Source organism: Lepidochelys kempii, chromosome 4 (genome assembly GCF_965140285.1).
Source record: "Lepidochelys kempii isolate rLepKem1 chromosome 4, rLepKem1.hap1, whole genome shotgun sequence".
NCBI lineage: Eukaryota > Metazoa > Chordata > Testudines > Cheloniidae > Lepidochelys > Lepidochelys kempii.
In genome coordinates, this window is record NC_136383.1 from 21,240,021 (window position 1) to 21,267,947 (window position 27,927).

Consider the following 27,927-nt stretch of genomic DNA (forward strand, 5'->3'; position numbering starts at 1 on the left):
TTCAATGATCCTGGGTTGAGTCGTAGTCTGTTTATGAAGGCATTTTTCCCCTGAACAGATGAGCTAATTTAAGGCTGGAGAATAAAAATTGCTTCAAAGAGTCTTCCCAATTCTCCCTACAAATAGTTGGTTCTTACCTCCTGCATGGGAAAATGAGGGACTCTGAACATTCAACATCTCAAAATACTAAATTATTTTTGGAAATCTTCAAGAACTAGAAAACTATTGTTGAACTTCGGTATTTTAGAGCAAACTGTGGCAGGTGAGTTTGGATTTGGTGGTGGATCATCTATGCACTATTGTATTGCATTCCAGTAGTAAAATAATACAGTAGGGCCAGATTCCAATATCCTTAGTCAGGCAGAGGAGCACCTTACTCTGAGTAGTCTCACTGATTTTAGTGGAGTACGGTACTATTCAGCTTGAATAAGACTTACAAAATCTGGCCCTTAAAAGTCTTTTCCATTCTCCATTCACAAACATGATAAATACTTTTGTCACCTGGATAAATAGTGGCACAAATAGAAAGGTTATAACCTAAAATGACTCCAGGTATCTCTGGGGCCTGACGTCTGGGACGTATTGCATTTCTATGAAGGTCTGTTTGTTTGTTGGCATTTTAAGGTGCTCATCACTACGGTACCTCAGTGGGGTTCACAAATACTAATGAAATAAATCTCAGAGCAACCCTATGACATTGGCTTATAGATAAGGAAACTTAAGCAGAGAGAAGTGGTGACTTGCCTACGGTCACATAGGGAGTACGTGAACAAAATGCAGATTATCTTCTTTTCAGTCAGATGCTTTAAACACAGGATCATCCTTCCTCCCTTGGTGGTTAATTACACATTCTGATTTTTTTTTAACATTTATATTACCTGTAGGTTAACTTCTACAGCAGCATGGATAAAATCTAGTAATTTTAGGAATGTAGGGCTGGGAGTGACCTTGAGAGGTGATGAACTCCAGGCCCCTGCACTGAGACAGGACCAAGTAAACCTAGCAGACCATCCCTGACAAGTGTTGTCTCCAGCCTGTTGTTCAAAACCTCCAGTGATAGACATTCACAACCTTGGAAGCCTAATCCAGATCTTAAACTTTTTGACTATTGGGGTAGCCTTCCTAATACCTAACCTAAATCTCTCTTGCTGCAGATTGAGTCCATTGCTACTTGTCCTACCTTGAGTGTACGTGGAGTATAATTGATCACCTTCTTCTTTATAACAGACTTTAACATATTTGAAGACAGTTACCCAGTTCTGCCTCAGTTTTCTTTTCTCCAGACTAAACATGTCCAATTTTTTTTTTAATCTTTCCTGATGGGTCAAGTTTTCTAGGTTATTCATATTCATTATGTTAAGTATCTGGCACCAGATTCCTTTTTTAGTTAAGATGGAAGAAAAATAGGCATTAATCGCCGCAGCCTCCTAGATGTTACTGTTGTTAGCTCTCCTTCCCCTCAAATTAGAGGGCTCTATGCTTCCCTTTGTCTTGCTCTTTCTCCTAATATATATAAAAAACACTTGTTGCCTTGTATGCCCCGTGCTAGATGTAAATTAATTTGTGCCTTAGACTTTCTGATTTTGTCCCTACATGTTTGTGCTATTCTTTTGTTGTACTCCTTAGCAATTCATCTATGTTCCCCCTTTTTGCAGGATTCCTTTTTTGATTTTTGACATTAAAGAGCTCCTGGTGGAGACATGTTGACCCGTTACAATTCTTCTTATCTTTTCCTTTGCATCAGGATAGTTTATCTGTTATGCCTTTTATATTGTCTCTTTGAGTTCTCCTGAACACACCTTTTTCCTCACATGGGACCAAACCTACCAGTTGTCTGAGTTTGTTAGTCTGCTTTTTAAAAAAAAAAACAATTTTAAGTCCACTGTCCTTATTCTGCTGTGCTCACTCCTTCCTTTCCTTAAAGTCATTAAATGTACCATTTTATGGTCACAAACTGCCTTCTGTAGAGTGACCAGATGTTCCGATTTTATAGGGACAGTTCCGATTTTTGGGTCATTTTCTTATATGGGCTCCTTTTACCCCCCAACCCTTGTCCCGATTTGTCACACTTGCTATCTGGTCACTCTAGCCTTCCGCCTTCAGATTTGCAACCAATGCCTTCCTGTTGGTCAGAATCAAGTCTAAAATGGCTGCCCCCCCTTGCTTTCTAAATAAGTGATCTGTTTGTTTTAAAGTAGCAGCTCCCATTAACTTCATACTTGGATGTGTTTGTCCCAGTCATACTGTTAATTTTGGATTTTAGGCACTGAACAGGATTCATGGTAACTTCTTCACTGACATACGCTCCAAAACATGAATTGGGAGCTGGTTGCCTACGTCCAGATATTTTTGTCCTTTTTAAGGAATAACATCTTTCAGAAACTTGATTAATGGGTGGAATAGGTTAAAATAACTATAAGGTTGAGGTGTAGGATTTGTACACATGACAAAAGTATCATCCTATAACTGGAAAAGTGTGGTTGCAGAGGAGTTACAGAAAACAAAGAGGGAACATTTTAACCGATTCAAGGTGCAGCTCTGGAGTTTGGCCACAGATTTGAGTCCTATTATTTGATTTCCAATAATATTGAAGAGAAATGGGAAACTCAGGGTTACTTCCTGAACAAAGTCATCCACACAATTAAGATTTTTAACAAGTAAAGAATGATTAATTTGACAGAGAAGTCTAGATACTTTCCTATCAGCTAACAGGACCCCTTGTGGGCAGTCAATTCTTGATTTTTATGTGGGATTAAATCAGTTCTAACTTACATAGGCCATGCAGACCATATTGTGCCCATTTTGGAGAATGACAAATCAATGTCAAGTCACCAAGATCTTGTATTTCTTTCCAGTTTTCTGACATCCATGGTGTGGAACTGAGGGCAGAATCAAGTCCCAAATGAGGCAATAATATAGAAGAGGCACGACAGGGTCATGCAGTCCTGTTATTTAAAATCAACTTTCCCTTCCCTGGAAGTTGGCATTTTTAATTGCCTTGGATAACATATAATTAATTTCAAGCCCTAGCTTGCTGGGTTTTTTTTTAAATAGCCCTTCAATGTATTAACAACTTACATTTTCCCTGTGGTTTCTTCTAGAACAGCTTCTACCTTTCCACTCCTGTCACCAGGCTCACAATTTTGTTTGTCGGAAGAATAGATTATCTTGCCCTTTTACTGAAGTACTAATAATCTATCTAGTATAAAAATCTCTGAAGAGGAAGAGGGTATTTTTTAACAAGTGAGAACGTTTCTTCCTGTTTGTTTTAATCACCTGTGTCTTTCAGGTTAGAGTTCATTCAATTTATAATTTGATAAACTTTGTTCCCTTTACTAAGTGTGTTTTATCTTCTGGCAACAAGAGCCCTATTTTCATTTATTACACAATTCCTGTTTAACACTATTTTAAAAAGAAAAAAAAGTTATTTTTCCCTCTGTTGTTTAAAAAGCATGTCACATTAAAAACTACTTTCTCAGTGCCCCTGATTTGCATTTCTAAGAGTTGGCAAGCATGCCTGCTCATACATTTGAAATTTTAAAACAAATTATAGTTTTCTTCTTAAGATGCTTCTCTTCAAATCTCACTTCTGATTCTTCAAAGTTTTCCAGACAGCCTGCTATAACTGTTTGTGTGGATAGTTTTTGTCACTTTTAAAGGGAGCTGCTATTTCTGTAGAAGTTCCAGTTACTAATTAATATTTTCATTAGAATAGGTGAGTCATGGATAATTTGCATTGGGATTTATTATCTGGGTAAACCTGACCTGTTAAACTGTTCAGATGTATTACTGTCAGAATTTCCCATAATTTCAGGAATAGTACACCATGCACCATATCAACACTGCTGTTGTAGTAAATTCTTTACTTAAGACCATCATTGCACTTTTCATGACAAAATTATTAGCCATGATAAATTATTTTACGCTAGACACGGTCATGTCCATCTTTTTAATACCTTCCTTATTCATTATAAGTGCCTTTAGCCGTACAGACTAATGAAAGGTCCCTCATATCAAGTCCGATTACTACTCTAATGTTTTCCAGGCATGCTTGGTGATGAGCTTGGCATATGAAACAATTTCCTACAGTAATAAAACTAATTAAAGTAGGTAGTCATCCCCACATCACTCTTTAATGAATTATAATGAGCTCATTAATCTAGCCACTCTCACTCACCAAGTCCATTGGCTGGACCTTTTCTCGGTTCTGTCAAAGTAGACCTCTTGGGCTGAAAAATGGACAATTATCTCAGAGTCAAAGGGTTTCTTCTCTTTTTTGGGCCAAAAATAGAAGACATCGAGAGGCCATCTGTAAATTAAATATTTTCCTTGAAAATTAGGCAGGGTTAAGAAGAAACCTTCTTTTACTGAGATGAAGGGAGGGTCATATAAGAAAGTATATAGGTAGGATATCGTGTCAGGGTAAAAAGATGTATCTGTTAATTAATGAAATGCTATTGCACAGAATAATTCAAAAAAAATATAAGTCACCAATAATATTCTCATAATTGGAGCCGAGTGAAACTTGGTTAATGAGGGACAAACCCAGATGAGTTTTGGCTGAGTTTCATGTGACGTTTTTGTGTTCATTCACACACAGATTCTATGCTCTCAGATTCCACTGTGTTAATTAGTGCTGTATAAATTCAGAGACACATGGCTAGATTGACAAGCAGAAAGAGAAGAGGGTTCACAAGAATCTCTAAAGTGCAACTGTCTAGTTTTCTGTTGTTCGAGTACCCTAACTATGATAAGCTTGTTTGGTGTTGTCATTTGTACCAAAAATATTACTATTATTTCATATCCACTAATTACTTCCCCTCTTGTATAATTAAAGAAAGATGATTACACTGCCCCAAGTCTCATACAGACAATTGGATACCGTTAGCTGAAGTCCTAGAGATATAATTACAATGCTGTCTGAAGACTGAGACTGGGTCAAAGTAATTTCTGGTTTATCTACACTGATTTGAGGTACTTTCAAATTGTTCGATTAGGTCTAGCAAAAGGCCTATTTCCAAAATAACCCCTGACCCTGCTCCCCAGCTGGAGCAAGCAATAGAAATTGTATGGCGGGCCATAAATGCTCACAATATTGTGGTTGGGGTGTACGATGGGGTGCAGGGGCTGGGGATGAGGGGGTTTGGGGTGCTTTGGCCTGGGATTGAGGGGTTCAGAGTGTGTGAGGGGGATCAGGACTGGGGCGGGGGTTGGGGCACGGGGAGAGTCTCAGGGGTGCAGGCTCCAAGCAGCGCTTACCTCAAGCGGCTCCCAGAAGCAGCAGCCATTTCCCCACTCCGGCTCCTATGCGGAGCCACCAGGCAATCCTGCATGCTGCCCCCACAGCAGGCACTGCCCCTGCAGCTTCCATTGGTCACAGTTCCTGGCTAATGGGAGCTGTGGGGGCAGCGTCTGGGCCGGGGGCAGTGTGCAGAGTGGATCCTCTTGGCTGCCCCTACATGTAGGAGCCGGAGCAGAGCCATGCCACTGCTTCCAGAAACAGTGTGGAACAGTCCCATCTGGAGCAGCAGAGCAGGGCAAGCCCCAGACTCCGCTCCCCAGTGGGCGCTCAAGGCTCGGCTTAAAATGGCTGGTAGGCCAGATTTGGCCTGCAGGCGGTAGTTTGCCCACCCCTGCCTTACTGGCTGTAACAAATTTTCTGATGAATTCTGGTCATCTGCCACCTGAAGCACATGGCCCATATGCTAAGAAGAGGGAGTTGAATAGGGCTGGCTGGAAAACAACAAATCTGTATTTGTGAAAAAATCCTAGGTTTTTGCTCCTATTGGGATGATAATGGGACCTGTTAAAAGATTTTTCAGAGAGCGCTGCGCCCCCCAGAATAGTAGCCCAGTAGTTAGGGCACTCACCTGCAGTGTAGGAGACACAGGTTCAAATCCCTGCCCTGCCTCATTCAGAACAGGACATGCACTTGTGCATCCTGTATGACAGGTGAGTGACATAAACACCATGCTATTGGATATTCTGGAATGAAGTGCTCGCTCTCTTCAGCTGGAGCTGTTCCACTTTGTATAAATAATTAAATATTCATTGGACCAGAGAGAGAGGAAATTATTTACTCTCTAGCCCAAGTTAAGGCATTCAGATAGGATGTGGGAGCCCCAGATTTAAGTCCCTGTGGCAAATCCCAGATGTCCTAACTACTGGGCTATTGACTCTTCTTGGGTCTCTCTCTCTCTGGTTTTGACCAGAAATTCCATCCTGAACCTGAGAACTCTTCCCAAGAAAAAATTCCCTGAAACTGATACATCTCTGTCATTAAATATAAAGGGAAGGCTAACGACCTTTAAATCTCTCCTGGCCAAAGGAAAAACTCTTTCACCTGTAAAGGGTTAAGAAGCTAAAGATAACCTCGCTGGCACCTGACCAAAATGACCAATGAGGAGACAAGATACTTTCAAAGCTGGGGGGGGGCAAAGGGTTCTCTCTGTCTGTGTGTTGCTTTTGCTGGGACCAGGGCAGGAATGCATGTCAGAACTCTTGTAAAGAGTTAGTAAGCAATCTAGCTAGATATGCGTTAGATTCTGTTTTGTTTAAATGGCTGATAAAATAAGTTGTGCTGAATGGAATGTATATACCTGTTTTTGTGTCTTTTTGTAACTTGAGCTTTTGCCTAGAGGGATTCTCTATGTTTTGCATCTGATTACCCTGTAAGGTATTTACCATCCTGATTTTACAGAAGGGATTCTTTTACTTTTTCGTTGGTTAAAATTATTCTTTTTAGAACCTGATTGCTTTTTTCCTTGTTCTTAAGATCCAAGGGTTTGGGTCTGTGTTCACCTATGCAAATTGGTGAGGATTTTTATCAGGCCTTCCCCAGGAAAGGGGGTGTAGGGCTTGGGGGGTTTTGGGAGGAAAGATGTTTCCAAGTGGGCTATATTTGTTAGACGTTTGGTGGTGGCAGCAATAAAGTCCAGGGACAAAAGGTAAAATAGTTTGTACCTTGGGGAAGTTTTAACCTAAGGTGGTAAAAATAAGCTTGGGGTTTTTTTCATGCAGGTCCCCTCATCTGTACCCTAGAGTTCAGAGTGGGGAAGGAACCTTGACAATCTCCAAAAGAATTCTCATTTCAGCAAATTGACATGTTCTAACATAAAAATATTTCATTGAAAAATTCCAAACCAGCTCTAGTCGCAAATCAGTCTGTTTTAAAAAAGAATGGAAAATATTCACTTGCAAATTATGCAAAGAGAGGAATGAAGGCTTCATTTCATAAACCCAGCCATGCAGGTTTTTGTAGAAACCGCAAATATAGTGTGTCTCACGAAAACATTAAGAATCTTACAAAATGGAAGAATTCTTTTTAGGTGAAACTCTAGGAAACAGACACATTCTAAAATATTTTTTTGCATTAAGTTTCTAGTACAGGATTTCGATTTTCACTCGAACTAGGTAGGTTTCAAATGTGTTCTCTAAAGACAACTAATTATGTAAATTAATATCTCTCTTCACGTCTGAGAAATTTTGACACACTGTTAGTGTTTGTAAGTCTTTACACAGCAGCATAACTATAACTTCTTAAACCTGAATTTTGATGATTCTGGATTATCTGACCAACACAGATAAATTTTCTTATTAAAAACCCTTTAAGATGTACCCTTCTTTTCTGGTGCAATGATCTTTTTAATGGCAGTGTAGCAAATAGATGGTCTACACTTATCCAAAGTCCATGGTATTTAAAGATTGATGTAGCTGCAAAGTAGCAGCAAAGCATCACATTAGTTTAACAAAGGTTGACTTTCAAATGAAAAATGCATTTGAATGTAAGGTCACTATGTAGTTGAGGATGCAGCTCACTCACTGAAACTGGAGTTTACTCCGGTATCAATTTCTTTGTGTTTCTGTAACCCCATAGCTGGAGAAATGACATGGAGAGTTCATAGATTTTTCTTCAGGAAACCCCCCAAAATATTTTTCGTCTCTACTTTAATGTATGCTCTGGTGCATAGAAGTTTCTTGGAACAGCAGGGACAGAGGTGAAAACATGAAGAGGAAAAATAAGTGTGGTGTGTTTGGGGGGGAGGTTGTTTGTTTGTTTTGTTTGTTTTGTTTGTTTTGTTTGTTTTGTTTGTTTTGTTTGTTTTTGGTGGTGTAAGATAGTAAGATTGAACAACTGTAAAATAATAATAATAATTAATAATAATAAACTACCCTGGAAGTTGGCATACTGAAAATAGTGAGGTCCAGTCCTTCCAGATACACCTGTGCAAAACCAAAGGAACTCCACTGACTTCCGTATAATGAGCAGAATATGGCTTAGTCTTGTTTTTACACTGTTCTACTTAGTGCAAAATAAATTAAATGTGATTCAAATGTTTTCAAGAGTTGATTTTGAACTCCTACTCTAGATGATTCAGGAAGACTGTGTAAAACCTCAAGAATCCTGTATGAATGGGGATGTCTGAAAGTTGTGTACATGAAATTGTAATGTTGGTTGATGAATATGCCCTGTGTTTACAATGTGGTGAAAATCCACTGGAAGGTCTGCATGTGACTATCAAATGCACATTGACATCCTAATATTTAATTCACAAATGTGAGAAGGCAATGAAATGGGTTACAAACCTTCCAGTCTTATTGAAAATGTGACAAAATGTTTTGAAACATCACAACCTAAAACTACAGCTCTGCTGTTCTACAGTGTATCCTTATAGGATAATTTCATCTTCATTGTAAAACATATCTGCTGATAGGGAGTTTGAGCTGTAGTGAGATAAAGAGGTGATACTATTTAAGCACATATGCCCGCACCATCATCAAACCCCTTGGTCAAATAAAAATAAATATTGACTGTGGTACTCCCCCTTCTCCCATTATATTCAGATATAATGGGCCAGGTTCTCCTCTGACTGACTTCAGTGTAAATCTGGAATAAGTTTGCGGGCTTTAATAGAATTACACTGGTGTAAGTGAAAACAGAATTAGGCTCAATATATTTTGACCCACTTCATTTGGATTGACACAGATGTGGATGAAGTCATTATCAAATAATGTACAATATGAATGTTCAAAAGAAATTGCTGTGATGAAGACAGGCACATTATGTTCAATGAACGTAACTTCAAGGACCTTGTCATACGTGTAGTTTTTGTGCAAATGTTGTGGTGTATCAGGGAGTTGTGCTCTCTGACGGTCGGTCTGTCTGTCCAAGATGATAGGAAGACATTTTTTTCCCCCTGACAAGGTTACTCTAAGTAACTACGCACATTTAATGTGAGAGAATTGATATAGTTTTGATGTATTGCCCAAGATACAAGTGGAGATCAATGGGGTTATACCATAATTTAAGTAGAAATTAATTCTTTCTAGAACATTATGCCAGAACAATTTAATTACTTCACGCTCCCAAAACATAAAGGGAGATGACAGTGGGTCAGCAAAACTAACCGTACAGTCAGAAAGCAGAGCTAGTCATGTGACACCTTGTATTCATCATCCTAATTTATGGACTGCTGTAACTTTTCACAGTGCTCTACAAACATAGATTGAGATTCATTCCCTGCCTCATAGATGATTCAGTCTAAGGTCCCAATTCAAGAAATAATCCTTAAGCAGCAAAGCATTTAGATATGGGCTTAGTTTTCATTGAAGCCAATGGGACTTGATCCCATGCTTTTAGTTAAACATATGTTAAAATGCTTTGCTCAATAGGGACTATTTTCTAAATCAGGGCCTAAAATCTAAATTGTTAGTAGTATTCATTTCATAGCCATAGCGTTTAAGACCAGAAGGGACGATCAGATCTAGTCTGAGCTCCTGTACGTTACAGGCCGCCAGGACCCACACACTTGAAACCCCAATATTCATCTCCAAGGAGGTAAACAATAGATGTGAACTTTTTCGTCACCTATTTTTTTGTCATTCAGGAGTCAGGTTTTTCACCTGTAAGAAATTGAGATCAAATTCTTTATTGTTCTACTCTGCCTCTAACTATGTCTTCATTGTCCAAGACTAATGTTTTTACCTTAAGTGGTGTAGTGTTTTTACCTTCTGTGTGTAGTGTAAAGTGTTTATTGCATAATTATATGCTTACAAATGTATACATTCTCTTCCCCTCCCTTGTACATTTGGCTGTTTATACTCAATTAATTCTGACAGTTAGCTGATGAAATGTAGCTGATTGCTGTAGGGTAAATTTTCACCTTGCTGCATGGGCATAACTCATGAGCAGTATGTTTTTAAATGTGGGCAAACAATAGATGTGTTCAAACAACCATATGTTTGGAAAACTGAAGAGTGCTAACATGGAAACTTTGTTACCCACTTGACTACAAGACTGAGAGGACTCTCCCACCCTCAAAATATATTAAAGCAGTCCTCCTTGAAAAACAAACAGACCTCACCCAAGATTGTCTTAAAGTATTTTCAATTCTTATAGTAATATGGAATGACTAGAATACTGCACATAGTCAAGTACGTTTAGTTAAGACACAATGTTGGTTACCCTGTTTAAAATACCCCTGGCTTAATTTTTATAGGTGCTGAACTCTCACAACTGCAGTTGAAATCAGGGATTTAGCACCTCTGACAATCAGAAGCAAATTATCTCAAGTGGGACACCTATAAATAGAGGCACCCATAATCAGTTGCCAGTCATTTTAAAAAAAAAAGGCTCTAGGACCTCATATTGATTTCATTCACAGAAGTGAAAATAAGGAATAACTCTCTCCCAGTTTTTGAAGCAAACCACAGCAAGTGAAATCAGAATCAGACTCTTAACAATATGAAGTAACTGGTAAGCCATTAAGCGTGACCATAATATTTGCGGCTGATAAGTGAAGTGATCTAAATAATAGAAGAATCAAAACATACTCTTTGTTCAAACCTCCTGTCACGGTTCCTCCCCCACTCTGAACTCTAGGGTACAGATGTGGGGACCTGCATGAAAAACCTCCTAAGCTTATCTTTACCAGCTTAGGTCAAAACTTCCCCAAGGTACAAAATATTACATCCGTTATCCTTGGACTGGCCGCTACCACCACCAAACTAATACTGGTTACTGGGGAAGAGCTGTTTGGACGCGTCCTTCCCCCCAAAATACTTCCCAAAACCTTGCACCCCACTTCCTGGACAAGGTTTGGTAAAAAGCCTCACCAATTTGCCTAGGTGACTACAGACCCAGACCCTTGGATCTTAAGAACAATGAACAATCCTCCCAACACTTGCACCCCCCCTTTCCTGGGAAATGTTGGATAAAAAGCCTCACCAATTTGCATAGGTGACCACAGACCCAAACCCTTGGATCTGAGAACAATGAAAAAGCATTCAGTGTTTTACAAGAAGACTTTTAATAAAAAATAGAAGTAAATAGAAATAAAGAAATCCCCCCTGTAAAATCAGGATGGTAGATATCTTACAGGGTAATTAGATTCAAAAACATAGAGAACCCCTCTAGGCAAAACCTTAAGTTACAAAAAAGATACACAGACAGAAATAGTTATTCTATTCAGCACAATTCTTTTTTCAGCCATTTAAAGAAATCATAATCTAACACATACCTAGCTAGATTACTTACTAAAAGTTCTAAGACTCCATTCCTGTTCTGTCCCTGGCCAAGACGACTACAGACAGACACAGACCCTTTGTTTCTCTCCCTCCTCCCAGCTTTTGAAAGTATCTTGTCTCCTCATTGGTCATTTTGGTCAGGTGCCAGCGAGGTTACCTTTAGCTTCTTAACCCTTTACAGGTGAGAGGAGCTTTCCCCTGGCCAGGAGGGATTTCAAAGGGGTTTACCCTTCCCTTTATATTTATGACACCTCCAAACTAAAATTTGCCTTTGAATTAGTTCTACTTCTTAACAATTTTAAAAGGAATGACTTGTCTATCACATCACACTTCCTACTAGTATGTTAAGGGTGGAGGGCAAGAGTCTGTACTCATAGTATCTTTGGCCTCATCAATGCCATGACATATTGGCAAGAGCACCTGAGATTTTGCTTCTGAAATTCCAAATGAGAGGTTCAGATAAACTTTGGATAAATACTCATACAGAATCGGTGAGCCTTTCTACAGTGTGTCCAAATGCCCAACGTTGCTTTATGTACTGTTTTAAGACCATTTCCTTTTCCTTAGAAATCGTATTAACATGAACATTTTTCCTTTTTTAGAAAGATTAGAACAAGTACAAGCTGAATTGTATGAGGCATTAAATATATTACTAGCAAACCTTTTTAATTAAGAAACACCTATTTTACATAAATGTAGGAGTTTACGGCACCGTGGTCTTTTTAACCATGTGTTTAACTGCATGGCAGAGAACAGTACCCTTCACTACAACCCTGAATATGGCTGTCATTTCTATCCCAGATCTGCACTAAGATGTATTTAATACTACCTTGTAAATAAATGCTCACTGATTCTGTTAGTATGTATGACTGGTTTGCATATTTTCAAGACACCCTGAGGATACTGCGCCAAGAATTATTTATGCCTCAGTAACAAGCAAACTTCTAAAGATTCGGATTTTGGATCTTAAGAGCCTTCCCCAAACTATGCAGAGTTCTTGTACTTACAAGGTCCTTTTCGCTGTAACTGGCTGTCTCAGTTAGCAAGTATTTTGTGATAGAGAAGACGTCAGGCATCTTTAGGGAGTTGCTGCCTGGATTGTTTCCCTTTTCGTTTGCTTGGGATAATAGGCCCAATTCCTATATCTTTTGGGGAATAAGAGTTTGATTTCCTCTTTGCTTTCTCAATAGTGCTATCCCCAAATGTTCAAAATCGGAATCAGGCTCAGAAAAAATTATTAGTTTGGCTTAAAAATAATATATCTGTATCTAGATATAAATTGATATTTGCCTTTTGATGGTTAATCTTTTATGATTGATATATTCAAACTTTTCTCTACAACCATGAGGAAACTTACTTCGAGGAAGCAGAAGGAAGATCATTCTAGGAGATGGGGCTTTAAGAAAAACACCAAATACCTCATGGCTTGCAATAAAATCACTAAGTTGGAAACGCCACTTTCTCCAACAGCAGGAGGCAAAACATTCCACTGGGTTCTGCTCCTGTTTATTTTGTAGTTCATGTTATAGAGAAGGTTAGAATGGATGGTCATAATATAGCCCCTTCTGGTCTTAAAAAATAAATCTATGACCGTGTTCTGGGGTTTGAGATACGCCACTGCATACGGTGGTATGCTAAAATCTTTCACAAGAATTGGGATTTCAGCGTACTACTGTGCAAGGATCAATGTGGTTTCTTAAAAATAAAAAGAGTAAAGCCAATGGTTACACCTATAAGTGTTTTTTTTAAAGAGCAGTATAGAGAAATAACACTAAAAGCCTGCATTTATCGACCGTTACTACTGCAGACCCATTTCTGAGATACCAGGTTTATTTCTGTTCTGAGTATTCAGAAATACTGCAGTATTTTTGATATGGTAGCACGGTGTGGTAACAGTTGAAATGCAGTGTCTTCTTTAATGACTGAGTGTGTCAATACCCTAATTGTATTACACAATCTCTCTCTTAAATGTGTACTGTCAAATTACAACTATGTTTCTGAAAAAAACCCAATTACTGTACCTGTGTTTAACACCTTAAATTATTATAATCAGATGTCTAATTTTTCTCAGCTTCTGTTTCTAATTTACCTAATAAGCCTTATTGTACTTCGTCTGATTTATGACTTCATTTTTAGTACTACAGACAGATTGGAAAAAAAAGAGAATAGGCTATCAATTTCAGCTTTGCTTCTAATCCATTTTGCTTTCTTGTGTAAAGGCTATAGCATTGTTCTAATGTTGCTCATGCTGCAGGATGTTTAAATCCAAACAATTTTTTATTAAAATTCTGAGATAAAAATACTGATGAAAATGAGAAGAACTAGTGTTAGAAAAACGTAAGATTCACTGAAGAATCAAGAACTTTTTTTAAAAGTAATCTTTTTTTTTTCTTTCTTTTTTTTCTCCTCCCCTTGAGCTTCTGTTTATTTGAGACTTTAGGGTTCAAATTTCTCAGGCTTTTCTCTGAAACCATAAGAACTGCTAGTTGTGGTCCCATAGTTATGGGTCAGAGGAGTATTGCACAGAAATTGGAGAGAGTCGAGTAACACACACTTCTGTGATTCTATGAAAAATACAGTGGTGGAAATACTGCTTCCATGGAAATAAATTAGAGTTTTGCCATTGACATCGATGGAGCCAGGTTTCAACCCATGTATCCTCTCCAAATTTGGGTATAACATTTAATTTTCTGAAACATTTGTGTACACGCTAATTATTTTGAGTTAAAATGTGTCCTTTAAAAAATTTCGCATCTGTGTCGGATCTTTTTTCCTTCCGTTTTTAAGCTAAACTGTTTTGTAATACTGCTGTGTCGTATCAACAGCTTCTGTGTGTCACTGAAGAGGTGGTGGGTAAAGGGGTGGGTAAATTGATTGCTGTGTAAAGTATGCAATGCTTTTGTGTGTGTGCGTGCATGTCTGACTTCTTCGGCATGAAAGGTGGTGTATACAGTAAGCAAGTAATAGGTAAGCTCTGTTTCCCTCCCCTCCCCCCCTTCTTTAAATTTTCACACTAGTACCAATGGAATATTTTTCTGTTTTCCAACTATCTGACTTGACAGGGAAATGCCAAATCTCTGAAGTTTCAGGTTCATTTTGTGCTTATTTTTAATACATAAGAAGGTTAATATTATTATTAATATATTTTTATTTTAAAAGTGTCCTTCAGAGCAGTTCATATTTTAGGAACTCATTTAATTCACATTTATTTAAAGTCTATTATGCTTATTTTTTTCTCATGTTAAAGCACACACTTTGTTTTCTTCTTTTAACACACACATAACGCAAGCTGCATTATTTTGAACTCCATGTTTTTTACTGTCACTGCTGCAGGGAGAGTATCCAGCTACATCAAAAAATTAATTTTCGGAGTCTGTATTTCACAGTTCAATGACAGCTGGTTTGCTGTGATGAAGGAAACACTGTTCATTTAGTTCTAAACTAATAAATCTTTAAAGTAACACAATTTATGTTCTCGTAGTGAATAAGCAACCTTACAGTAGAATATGAGTATAATTTTAGGACTGGGACAGGTGGAATGGATACCTCTGGCCTAGATTCTTCTGGATAAATAAATTCTTAGACGGAATGAATAAATACTTAGTTCAATCTGAATAAAGGTAGATCATATTTTACATGAAATGCTACCAATGTGATCTTTGAATACTTCCTGTTTGCACTACTGAAAAACATATGTGAGATGTAAAATGTCTCTCATACACCTCTGCAAATAGACTCCATATATAAGAAGGGACTCTTACTAAAGTTGTAAGTTCAGTACCCTTTTCTCTTGTTTTAGGATTAGATTCTTTTAACCCAAAACTCCCTTGTACAATATTGTGTACAAAGAATGCAACATTAGGCCCTTTTTTGTAGGTATGGTCCAGGACTGTAGCTACACACCCCTGAGAAATGTAAATTACAAATAGGCCCTCAGCACGGGTGGGAACAGTACTCTGTCCGTGGGGATGTGGCTACCGCTACTCGCGGGGGCTGGAGTAATTAAGTAGACAGGAGAGCTCCCTCCCAATGTTTTTTGAGCGTCTGCACTAGCAGAGGTACAGTGGCACAGCTGCATTGGTGCAGCTGCGCTGCTGCAAGCTCTGTAGTGTAGCCATAGTCTTAGAAAAGTTAAACAGCTGTGTCCCTTTTAGGCAAAAGTGTCTGCCCTAGGATTTTCTTATTCCTGGCCTTAAAGTAAGGACCAATGATTTCTCTAGATGGTACTTAAATAAATATTGTGATCACAGCATCCCTCTGTTAAGTTAATCTTAGCAGCAGCAACAATGTAAATCGAAACAGGATGGGCTTTCTTTAGCCCAGTCAAAAGTAATCCTACTCTGTGATTCATAATATCTTTCAGGTCAAGCCTTCCTAATGAAGCAGAGGTCAGCTTCTCGGCTGTTCTTTGGTCTCTGGCCTGGGCCTGTTCTCAGAGCCTCCCAACCCAAGTTTCTTCCTCAGCAGGAAGAGGAGAAAGAAACTGCTTTTTTGCTCTTTACAGGGTCATCCCCATCTTACTACCACCTCCCTGCTCTCATGGCTGGAATTCTCCCTTCCTAGCTGGCTGGCTGCATTACTTCTCAGGGAAGGAATAGTACTCTCCCATGTTCTACATTCAGACTGCTAACCCATTCCCTAATTTACTAAGGACGTGATCCTGCAGACCCAAACCTACTTACATGCATAAATATACTACCGTGAGTCGTCCCAATAGAGTAGATCTTACTTCTGGTAATAAAATTAAGCATGTGTGTAGTTATTGCAAGATCAGAGCCTCTGGGGGAAGTTATACAGTGAATCTATACAGACTTAATTCTTCTAATCCTTTTAGTAATTCTTTTAAAGAATATGATGTTCTCAATAATGGGTGAAGTAGAAGTTAGACCATGTTGGTAAACATTCTTTAGCCGTCTAAATTCAATACATTTATCAGATGAGTTTTATTTTATTCTAATTGTATAGTACTGTACTGGCAGCATGTTCTGTTGTGCATCAAAGGCAAATTTCAGTAAATTCATCTTCCTGAATACCAGGCTAGTTCTGTTTATATGGTTTTGTTGTTATAGTAAGCACAATATGCCTGCTTGTTCCTAAGTGTGCAGAGGTATAAAATAAATTTACAAAATGTAAATGATTATTATTGTTGGCACATATGCATAACCTCCTGCATCTTTCTTCACACATGCAATTTAGTTTGTCACCCTGTGAACAGATCTGATGAAAAACAGGTTTATTACTTATATTTAGCAGTTTCCCAGATGGGCAATATTAGACTGAAACAGGAAAATACTAACACTGATGTCATAAATATAAAGGGAAGGGTAAACCCCTTTAAAATCCCTCCTGGCCAGAGGAAAACACCTCTCACCTGTAAAGGGTTAAGAAGCTAAAGGTAACCTTGCTGGCACCTGACCAAAATGACCAATGATGAGACAAGATACTTTCAAAAGCTGGGAGGAGGGAGAGAAACAAAGGGTCTGTGTCTGTCTGTATGCTGCTTTTGCCGGGGATAGAACAGGAATGGAGTCTTAGAACTTTTAGTAAGTAATCTAGCTAGGCATGTGTTAGATTATGATTTCTTTAAATGGCTGAGAAAAGAATTGTGCTGAATAGAATAACTATTCCTGTCTGTGTGTCTTTTTTGTAACTTAAGGTTTTGCCTAGAGGGATTCTCTATGTTTTGAATCTAATTACCCTGTAAGGTATCTACCATCCTGATTTTACAGAGGTGATTTCTTTACTTCTATTTACTTCTATTTCTATTAAAAGTCTTCTTGTAAGAAAACTGAATGCTTTTTCATTGTTCTCAGATCCAAGGGTTTTGGTCTGTGGTCACCTATGCAAATTGGTGAGGATTTTTACCAAACCTTTCCCAGGAAGTGGGGTGCAAGGGTTGGGAGGATTTTTGGGGGAAAGACATGTCCAAACTACGTTTCCCAATAAACCCAGTTAGTTTGGTGGTGGCAGTGGATATTTCAAGGGCAAAGGATAAAATTAATTTGTACCTTGGGGAAGTTTTAACCTAAGCTGGTAAAAATTAGCTTAGGAGGTTTTCATGCCGGTCCCCACATCTGTACCGTAGAGTTCAGAGTGGGGGAGGAACCTTGACAACTGATGTATAGTGATTATAGTCACAGATGTAGAAACTAAAAACAAGTTTAAATAAAAACACAAACAAAAAACAGGAAAAGGATGCCATAATTCCATAGAGATCCATCAAGGAGCACATTTCAGAAGAAATAGCTTAGATCCAAAATGAAAACACAAGGTAAGAGCTGGAATTCTGTTCCCAATGTTAAAGCAAAAAATAATAATAAAAAAATAAAAAATCTAACACGCAATGAACAGTATTGTATTTATTTTTTTATAAAATGTACCTGACAGCTAATTGTTTAAGAGCAACAAGTTGAAATTTACCATCCCAATGTTTCAAAAAGTATTCCTTGAATAGAAGCTCATAATTCACAGGCATGTTATGTTGTGTGAAGGAAGTACTTCTTCACACAACCCATAGTCAACCTGTGGAACTAGTTGTGAAGGGATGTTGTAAAAGCCAAATGTATGAATAGGTTAAAAAAAGAATTAGATAAGTTCATGGAGGACAATTCCATCAATGGCTATTAGCCAAGTTGGTCAGGGATGCAACTCCATGCTTCAAGTGTCCATAAATGTTTGACTGCTTGAAGCTAGGACTGAATGAGAGGGGATAAATCACTTGATAATTGACATGTTCTGTTCATTGCCTCTGAAGCATCTGGCATCAGCCACTGTCGGAAGACAGGATGCTGGGTTAGATGGACAATTTGTCTGACCCAGTATGGCTGTTTTTATGTTATGTAAAGTATGTCACTTATCTCAGCATGCTATCTCCTTTACAGTGTGACCTCATTTCTTTTAGGAATCATTTTATTTGTTGATTGAAAAAAATCCAGTGCAGTCTGATGTATCTTTTCACAAAGTATTTTCACTCCTATTGACATGTTTACTATACTGTATACAAATTCTTACCCTTCTGTTAACTCAGAAGTCATGAAGTCAAGAAAAAAACTTGTCAACAAAAATCAAACATTCATATTTTATTATGTTACATTCATTAAATCAAAAAGTATGCTGTGTACAGAGAGCTTACTAATAGGCACGTGGTGATGGGACTCGGCAGATTGGGATAAATAGTTATTTTTCAAAAGGAAATATACATACTCGTAGGGTTTACAAAAGAAGTAACTTTTTAAATAGAGGGTATTGATGTGGTAAACTGGAATGGTAAAATCTATATGATCAGAACTTGTATTAACTAACTCAAAGACTTAAAATATATCTGCCTTGGTTGTGTTTAGTACATGAATTCAGAGATTCTTTGGTGTGAATGTATTCAAATTCCCTTAGTAAATATTATTACATGATTGTAGTTGTGAGAAACATGTGTAAATCATAAAATGGATATAAACCAATTTATTCTTCTAAACACTTCACAAAAGATTCACTGGGAATGTGTGAATAGTCAAGAACTAGCATGGAGCCACAAGATATGCAAAAACTGCCTATTATGAAGAAGATTTTCCCCAAAGCTCAGTAATTCATTTGGTGTCAACTACTGCTAAAAAGCAGACCCTCCTCTTCAGATCTGTTCTTCTTAGTTTGCTGCTATTGTGACAGTTCCATGTTGAGGAATTACTGATTCCTGCCATTTGATAACTTCTTACTGTATGTCCCCTTCTTGGCCTGTGTCGTCTTTTCTTCTTCACCTTAAAAGGCTTTCTTAACAAATAGCTATGTCTTGAATGTAATGTACTTGCACCACTTTCACCCGCAGTCTGACAATATGCAGTAATGTGAGTTGCCCCAAGCATTGCACATGGTAAAGGTGGTCTCTTTCTCACCTCAGGCTAAGACCTACAAATCCAGTAATTCTTGTGCACCGCTATTACGCTTTGACAGAGATGTCTGTTTCCCACAGTTCTTGCAAAGGAATATTTCTTCGGTGTTCTCCCAAGCAACCTCACTGGCCCGTCTTGTCCTATCTTTGCTTCCTCCTCCCTTCTACTGCCTTATTCTTGTGTGATGTCTTCCTGTCTTTTCCTGTTGTCACTTGGGATTATATTTTAGGTGTCCACAAGAACATTTGTGTTTGACAGTATTTACTGTGTACATATTACAGAAGACATAATAGAGAAGTAGAAAAGCCACCAACATCCACCAGTGCCATACCCTCCCGCCGTCACAAAATCACTTTTTAGAACAAATTCCCCAAAGTAAAACAATAAAATACTATGGTCCTGGTACATGTGCTTAGAGAGAAATTCTTTATCCCTACTTTGGCTGTTGTAAAGCTGTGTTTGCATGCATTGTGTCTAATTATTATAACAAACATACATAATAACTGCAAGGAATATAATGCAGTTGATTTGAGAATTGGATAGTATAATACAGTGCAGGTAGTGACATGAGGCCAGATTCTGGTTAGTTCCAGTATGAGCACTCGGTTGAGGGAGAGGCACTTGATGCTGCCCCGGAGGGGTCGGGTGCTATTGCAGTACTTACACTTCTCTGCCTAGCACTGATAATGGCAGTAATGACCCTGAAAGGTGTGAGGAGAAGCCAGAGGCAGTGAGCTTGTTAGCTGACTGAGTAGTATCATGGTTCAGATGGCAATTTCTCTTGGGTTAATGAAGCAGCCTTACCTGTTCTGTGTATCTAGCGGCTTTTGGAGGCACCAAGTCTCATGAAGCTCTCGTTAATATGTTGTGCTTCTGCTCAGCCTCCAGCACAGAGCTATGGCTTAATGCCACAGTTCAGCCCCTCCGCTACTGAAAGTGTGTCACAATCTATGTACCGTACCAGTGGTGCTTTGTTATATTTACTATGCCAGTAAAATTTTAAGATCGCTAACTTTAGTAATATGCTGTCCTTTCTTGCTTCGCTCCCTTCACTTCTTACTCCTTTTACTCTTTCATTTAACAAGGACAAAAGAAGCAGATTGCAAGGAGTTATCTGATGCCCTCTTGAGATAAGGCATTTAGACATGTATAAATAGAAAGAGAGGCGTGACTCCTCAACATCAAATGTGATGCAGTTTTGTAGCTAGTCTTCAAGAAAAATGGCACCATTTCGAATAAGGGGGCTTTAGATTTAAAAAAATGAGCATTTATATTCCATAACTTTCTAGTCTTCAGCATCTGTAGATTTCAAAAGGGAAAATAAATAAATACAAATGTAATATTGATTTATAATGCAGTGTATATTTAAGGTATTTATATTTTGTTGCTGGGACATATTTGGTAGTTGAGTATTTTATATATTTTTTTCAGCTAAGATTCTTGAATGACCTATTTACTGAATAGACAGAAGAGTAGATAAAAATAATAAACGATTATAGACACCTTCATAAAATTTTCCTCTCGTCCAGCAAGGAGAAATCCTGACCTTTTCCTGAATTTGAGCCCTCCATATTATACAGTCAACAGCACTAAAATACTACATTGTCATCTAGACTAACAGTACAAAGGATGTGGGGCTCTTATTTCGAATCGTGTACCGATAGATCTCTTTTTCTGTAGCTGTGAATATTTTACATTACATCCTATTACCATTTTTCCCTCTAATTCATTTAGAACAAAAGTTAAGCAGTATAATTGCCTTGAAAAGTGCTTATTATAACTGAACATTTTGCCAAGGGGAAAAAGTTCTGAACAATGAGACAATACACTCATCACTTACGTCACTTTATGTTTTGAGTGTTAGTTTAGAACTGCAAGCAGATAAATACCATAAAAAGCTCGGTGTACTTCTGAAAATCTAACTTCTTCAAATCCTGGTTAGGTCACTTAAGCCAGTTCTACACTTAAAACCTTTGCTGGTATAGTAATGTAGGGTTATGACGTGATATTTTTTATGACAGTATTATGCAGGCCAGAGTCCTAGTGTAGATGTAGATCAGAGGTGGGCAAACTTCGGGCCACATCCGGCCCCCGGGACCCTCTTGCCTGGCCTCTGAGATCCTGGCCCGGGAGGCTCGCCCCCGGCCACTCCCCTGCTGTTTCCCCTCCCCCTTAGCTCACTGCGCCGCCAGTACCATGCTCTGGGCGGGGGAGCTGCAGGCTCCTGGGGCAATGTGGTGAGGGGGCAGGGAGCGGGCGAGTTGAGGGTGGTGGTCAGGGGGTGGGGGTGTGGATAGGGGTCAGGGCAGTCAGAGGGCAGGGAACAGGGGGGTTGAATGGGGGCAGGGGTTCTGGGGGCGGTAAGGGAGAAGGGGTGGTTGGATGGGGCAGCAGTCCCTGCGGGGGCAGCCAGTCAGGAAGGAGAGGGGAGGTTGAATGGCAGGGAGTCCGGGGGCAGTCAGGGGACAGAGAGCGGGGGGGGGGGCAGTTAGGGGCGGGGGGTCCGAGGGCGGTCAGGAGGTGAGAAGCAGGGGGATGAGGGCAGGGCCAGATGGGGAGTGGGGGCCAGGCCACGCCTGGCTGTTTGGGGTGGCACAGCCTCCCCTAACTGGCCCACCCATACAATTTCTGAAACCCGATGCAGCCCTCAGGCTAAAAAGTTTGCCCGCCCCTGATGTAGATGCACTGGTAAAAACTCTTTTTGCCAGTATAACCTGGCTCTACAATAATAAGGTCTGCCTTTATAGCTACAGCTTTTCTCGGGTTGACTAGATCTTCAAAAGGAGTCTGGTGATATCATTTGAGTTCCTCATGGGTTTATGGCTATATCACAAAATACATATGAGTGACAGTCCCTTTTCAAATGAGGCCTGAGAATGTTGTTGGTCAAGACTGAAATGAACTGACAAAATTTTATGGGGAAAATATGAAAAGGGCCTGACAGATCCAAGTTTGGCTGTAGCCTGTACTATTTGCACTTTCATTTGCATGAACATCAAATTCTCATATAGATATTAATTACACATGCACCATCAAGCAAGAAGCGTGGTGTTTACACTTTTCCTCCACCCAACTAGTGTCAGTATCATTGCTGTTTTTGCTGTCATGGTACATGCATATGTGGGTGGAAGAATTTCTTTCCTTTTGCGAATGTCTGTTGTGCTTCCTTTCTCCATCTGCAGTCAGATTGAGAACTCCCCAGTAATTCAGCTAAACTGATATTTCTCATAGTTCTGCTCATAGAAAACATTAGGAATTTTATGGCCATTTGTTCCTAAACTAAAATAAGAGACGTCTGAGAGGAACTTCAATAAAAAGCTTTAAAGAATCAGACACTAACAAAATGGACTTCTATTCAGGGAGCTATTGAATGACTTTGGATGCATTAGTTTGTTTTTTACTGCAATTTGTGTGATATTTTTAATAACTTATTCTAACAGAGGAGAATTGAGTTTCATTACTTGGATGTAATTATCTCACTCTGTGTGAATCTGCCTTTCCTTGTCAAGAGCAAAGTAAAAGTCCTAGCCTGTTATAACATCTCTTTTGATGTTTTTTATAGGATATAATGAAAGATGAATGTTCAGTGCTGAAGTTGCAGCTGAAGGAGAGAGATGAACTCATTTCCCAACTACGCGAGGATCTGGTAAGCAGGATGTGCACTTTTGTCTGAGAAGTTCACTTTACCTGACAAGGTCGGTCACTCAGACAAAAACTAAATAAATAGTTTCACACCTGCTGCAGCATGGACATCTTAAGGCTATATTAATCGTTCAACCTGATTAATGCAGCTTTTATGACCCTACTTTTCTGGGTACTTGTCAGACTTTGAAAGGGCTACTACCCAGACACACTGATGGTGGTTCTTTGTTTTAAAAGACTATGTTGACAGTTGTCTTACAATATCAAAGAGGCATTAATCACTGGTGAAGGAACAACACAGCACTGTGTGTACTGGTTAGCATATGCCAATAATCTTGAAGGGCAGTACGTGCTTTCTGGTGAGTTGTAAATTATTCTTCCTTGTACTGCCTTGCAAAGTAGTGAAGCAATCCAGCACAAAACTAAATACTCTCTTCTGTTAAAACAGATGTGCCCTTAATTTGAAAAAAACCAAAACCTGAATACTCTAATTATGTTGATACAACTTCTCATGGCAAAGTTTTGTTGACTTGAATTTTAGGATAGCCATGTTGATCACAAGTGGCAAAGCTGTATATATAATACAGAGTATGTAGAAGGAGTATATATTTTTTTTTTAAAAAACCTAATATTATTGTGATTAAAATGATACTGCGGAAATATAAAAAAAAACTAGTTTTGATGGTGCCACCCATTAAACAGCATGTCTTCAATTTTTTTAATTCCCTTTAAAAAAATTAAAGGATGAAGAGTTTTTCTGATATTTTTAAGGGTTGTTTTAGAACAAAAGAAAAAGAAGTTAAGGGCTGAGTTGAGGAAAGAATGTATGCATGTACTTAAGTTCCTTTGACTTCAATGGCACTTAAATACCTGCTTAAGTTCCCTTCCTGAGTAGGGATATATTCCTGAATTGGGCCTGTAGGCCCTAATTCTGCAAGTGAATTCTTGCAAGATAGAGCTGATTGACTATAGGAGAGAACAGTGAGACTGATTACAAACAGAATGTTGACCAAGTAACACTGTGTCCAAAAACCCCTAAAATATCACATCTAGAAAAAGTGATTTTTCCCCTAACTTCTTTAATTTTCAGTTATCCTAGGTATTATTTGTAAATTTAGAAAGTTTAAAATAAATCAAAGTGTGATTTTTTTCAAGTTGATAGTGTCCTGTTTAACAAGACTGGGAAAAGAAATATTTAGAAGTCAGGAAACCCAGAGTTCTGTTTAGAAGTTCACTATTAACTCAGTCCCTTTATGACTATTTCTTAAAAGTCTACTTTTATGGTTATTAGTTCAATGTTACATTGTAGAATCTTGAATTCCATATACATAATCTGCTATATAGCGAGACACAGTACATAGACTGTTCAGACATGGCTTGATTTGTAAGTCTCAAATTTAATTGGTTGTCTGTTGGATGCAGTTTTTGATACAGTTTTCACTGTGCAGTGTGTGTGTGTATGTATGGGGTTGTGGAGAAAGAGAGGGAATTATTTATATTATTTTTTTATCATATCCTACTTTGTTTACCTGTGTGAAATCCTATCTAACTGCATAGTTGTGTCACATGAGGCTGTTTGGGGGGAAGCAAAGGGGAAATGACTCAAAAATAGAGATAAGTCTCCTTAAGAGAACAATGGAACTAGTAACTGGGTAATGCCTCTGTCTAGGTCCAGCCAGCCTAGGGAGGTTTACTCTTCCTGAGCCTGACATGGGATTCAAAGGGGATACTAAACCATTAAAGGACCCCAAATGCTTGAAAAAGAAGAGGGGTTAAGTGGGTTATCAGTAGCAGCTAGATATGAGTCAGACTGAAACTGCTGCAAATAAGCTGTCTCTTTCAGCCCAGAGATGGAGGTAGCTGGGCTGAATGGAACTCACCAAAGCTTTCAAGGAAATATTAAAGTTTAGGTATGGGGAAATGTGTGTAGGCCTTTCTTGTGTGTGCTATGTAACTTTGGGTGAAAAAGTACTTTGTTATGAAGAAGCTGGTTTTGAGCCATTCGATTCAGGTGCTGTCACAGGGTTTTGGGACAAAGGGCTTAGAAGTGCCAAACACAGATGGGCCTGTCACGTTAACATAAACAGGAGGATTGCCACCCAGAAATCCACTCCTAGAATGGTTCCACCTTTGAGAGAGGAGCAGGAAGCCAATCCTGTCATCCTAGGGGTGCACTTGAAAGAATCCTAAAAAATAGTTCTGTAACGAAGACAAGTTAATTACACAAATTAAGAGCAAATATTATAATGGAAAGAATTAACTAAATTGTATATTGCATGGGACAATTAGCACTTTTCCAGGATTAAAAATACCGTATCATCACGTGAATGTATTGGCAGATGTTCAATATTTGTTTCAGGTTTAGTTACATTAAGAAATGATGTATTAGGTAATTATCTTAAATTATATGACAGAATGGTATACAGAGAAATTAAGCTTCTCTACAATTCGGGTGAAGTAATACAGTATCAGTTTAGTTCAGAACATACATTATCAACTGGTTGACAATGTCTTTCTAAAATAATCCTCTGTTGGCATTGTCAAGGTTCCTTCCCCACTCTGAACTCTAGAGTACAGATGTGGGGACCTGGATGAAAAACCCCCAAGCTTATTTTTACCAGTTTAGGTTAAAACTTCCCCAAGGTACAAATTATTTTACCTTTTGCCCTTGGACTTTATTGCTGCCACCACCAAGCTTCTAACAAATATATAACCTGGAAAGAGCCCACTTGGAAACTTCTTTCCCCCCAGAATCCTCCCAAACACTATACCCCCTTTCTTGAGGAAGGCTTGATAAAAATCCTCACCAATTTGCTTAGGTGAACACAGACCCAAACACTTGGATCTTAAGAACAAGGAAAAAGCAATCAGGTTCTTAAAAGAAGAATTTTAACTGAAGAAAAAAGGTAAAAGAATCACCTCTGTAAAATCAGGATGGTAAATACCTTACAGGGTAATCAGATTCAAAACATTAGAGAATCCCTCTAGGCAAAACCTTAAGTTACAAAAAGACACAAAAACAGGAATATACGTTCTATTCAGCACAGCTTATTTTATCAGCCATTTTAACAAAACAGAATCTAACGCATACCTAGCTAGATTACTTACTAAATTCTAAGACTCCATTTCTTTTCTGTTCCTGGCAAAAGCATCACACAGACCGAGAGAACCTTTGTTTCTCCCCCCCTCCAGCTTTGAAAGTATTTTGTCTCTTCATTGGTCATTTTGGTCAGGTGCCAGCGAGGTTATCCTAGCTTCTTAACCCTTTACAGGTGAAAGGGTTTTTCCTCTGGCCAGGAGGGATTTTAAAGGTGTTTACCCTTCCCTTTATTTTTATGATAGGCATAGTGAGCTGTATCTTATTTGACTTCATTCCTCTTCATCCCCCAACCCTATCTCCTACATCTAGAGCAGGCCTTCTTCACGTTTCTCACATGCCCAACTTTAAAATTATTCTCACTGAACGAAAGGCTCTCAGCTAGGAGCCTGATTTTTCCCATTTTCATACAGGCGGGAGAGAAGGAGAAGGCCCACGGTCATTTGTTCTTATCTCTTGTGGTAGTGTCAGTCCAGTTCCCATGAGTCTTTTGTCTCCTGATCAACATTCTCATGGTTTTGGTGGAAGGCCCTCGTCCTGGAGGAGAGAGGTGATCCCTCAAGTAGCTAGGTCCAACCTTAGAAGGTTTGATACGGACAGAGATCCTGAAAAGAACTCTGGATTCTTTGGGGTTTCAGTGCAGAATGTTGTGACCATGATGTTACGAAGTTGACAGGAAGCTGCATTGTGTACCAACTGGAGCTTCTGATTCCCTTATCTGTGACTTACCTACCCAGGATGTAGTTGGTCCTAGCTGTCCATCTGTGGTCACCACTGCTTTCAGATCTGTTGCATACTTTGGCAGAGTGATTCTGCAGACATTACTTGAACAGACTCTGAACTCAGCTCTAACTGTTACGGCTTTCGAGTCACGTGAATGGACTATGGATCTGCAATCACTGGGAGAAGGAAAAATGGTTACTTATGTTTTTTGTAACTCTTACTTGAGATGTGGGTGCAGACATGTTGTCTACAACCCACTTTCTGACCCCTCTCCATTGGAATTTTGGGCCATCCTTGCTGGTGTGAAGGAACTGAGAAGGGTTGGGGCGACACCACCTTTGTATTGCCTCAGGAGGGGCCACAAGGAGGTGTGGGGTTCACACGCTGTCTCTACAAGTACTGCTACAAGACGGGGAAGGTCTCTAGCTCTGGTGCGCCAAGCATGAACATACTTGAGTGGAACATACATCTGATGTACACCATACTTTTACGCTAGATATTGTCTTGAAATAATTCTGGAGCATTAAATGACTGGAGCTAGAATTACTCAGCTGACCACCTTCAAAGGGTTGGTTCCATTCCCCACAGTGATTCTGAGGAATCTGACTTCACAGCCTGGTTCATACTAGATCATTATATCAAATTATAAGACAGCTGGTTGCTACAGCACAGGACCTGAAGAAGGAAAAATGAAGTGAATAATAATATAAGCTAGATAAAAAATCCGTTGTGGGAATGAAAATTTGGTCAATCTCAGCAAAATTTCCGCAAACCACGTCTTCTTGTGGGAGAGCTTAAGGAGTACATGGACCTTAGAGGCTGAGCCTATTTTTCAAGCCAGAGGGAAGCCCCCTAGTGCAGAGACATGAGACGCTCTGCAAGGAAAGCTGTGTCTGTGATGCTTTCCATCACTGGCTTCAATGGGGGGAGCCATGCTGCCATTTTCTTCACCTGCCTATGGCTTTTCACCGGCAGCCACTGATGTTGCACAGACCCTGCATCTACATTCTATTTTAATACCTATTTTTTCAGTACAGTGTAAGCACTAAAACTGGTGTA

The 27,927-nt window shown here is 39.0% G+C and overlaps 1 protein-coding gene across 5 annotated transcripts in view; it reads left to right on the forward strand.

Annotated features, from left to right (window-relative positions):
• The window catches only part of CCSER1 (coiled-coil serine rich protein 1), a 1,061,474-nt gene that overhangs the window by 579,062 nt on the left and 454,485 nt on the right, over positions 1-27,927 (forward strand). For 4 of the 5 annotated variants that reach the window (XM_073340691.1, XM_073340695.1, XM_073340700.1 and 1 more), the window contains exon 8: positions 22,969-23,052. The exons of the other annotated variant lie outside the window; for it this stretch is intronic. In XM_073340691.1, coding sequence (XP_073196792.1) covers positions 22,969-23,052 — 84 coding nt within the window. The remainder of the gene's footprint in view (positions 1-22,968; positions 23,053-27,927) is intronic. 5 annotated transcript variants of the gene reach the window in all.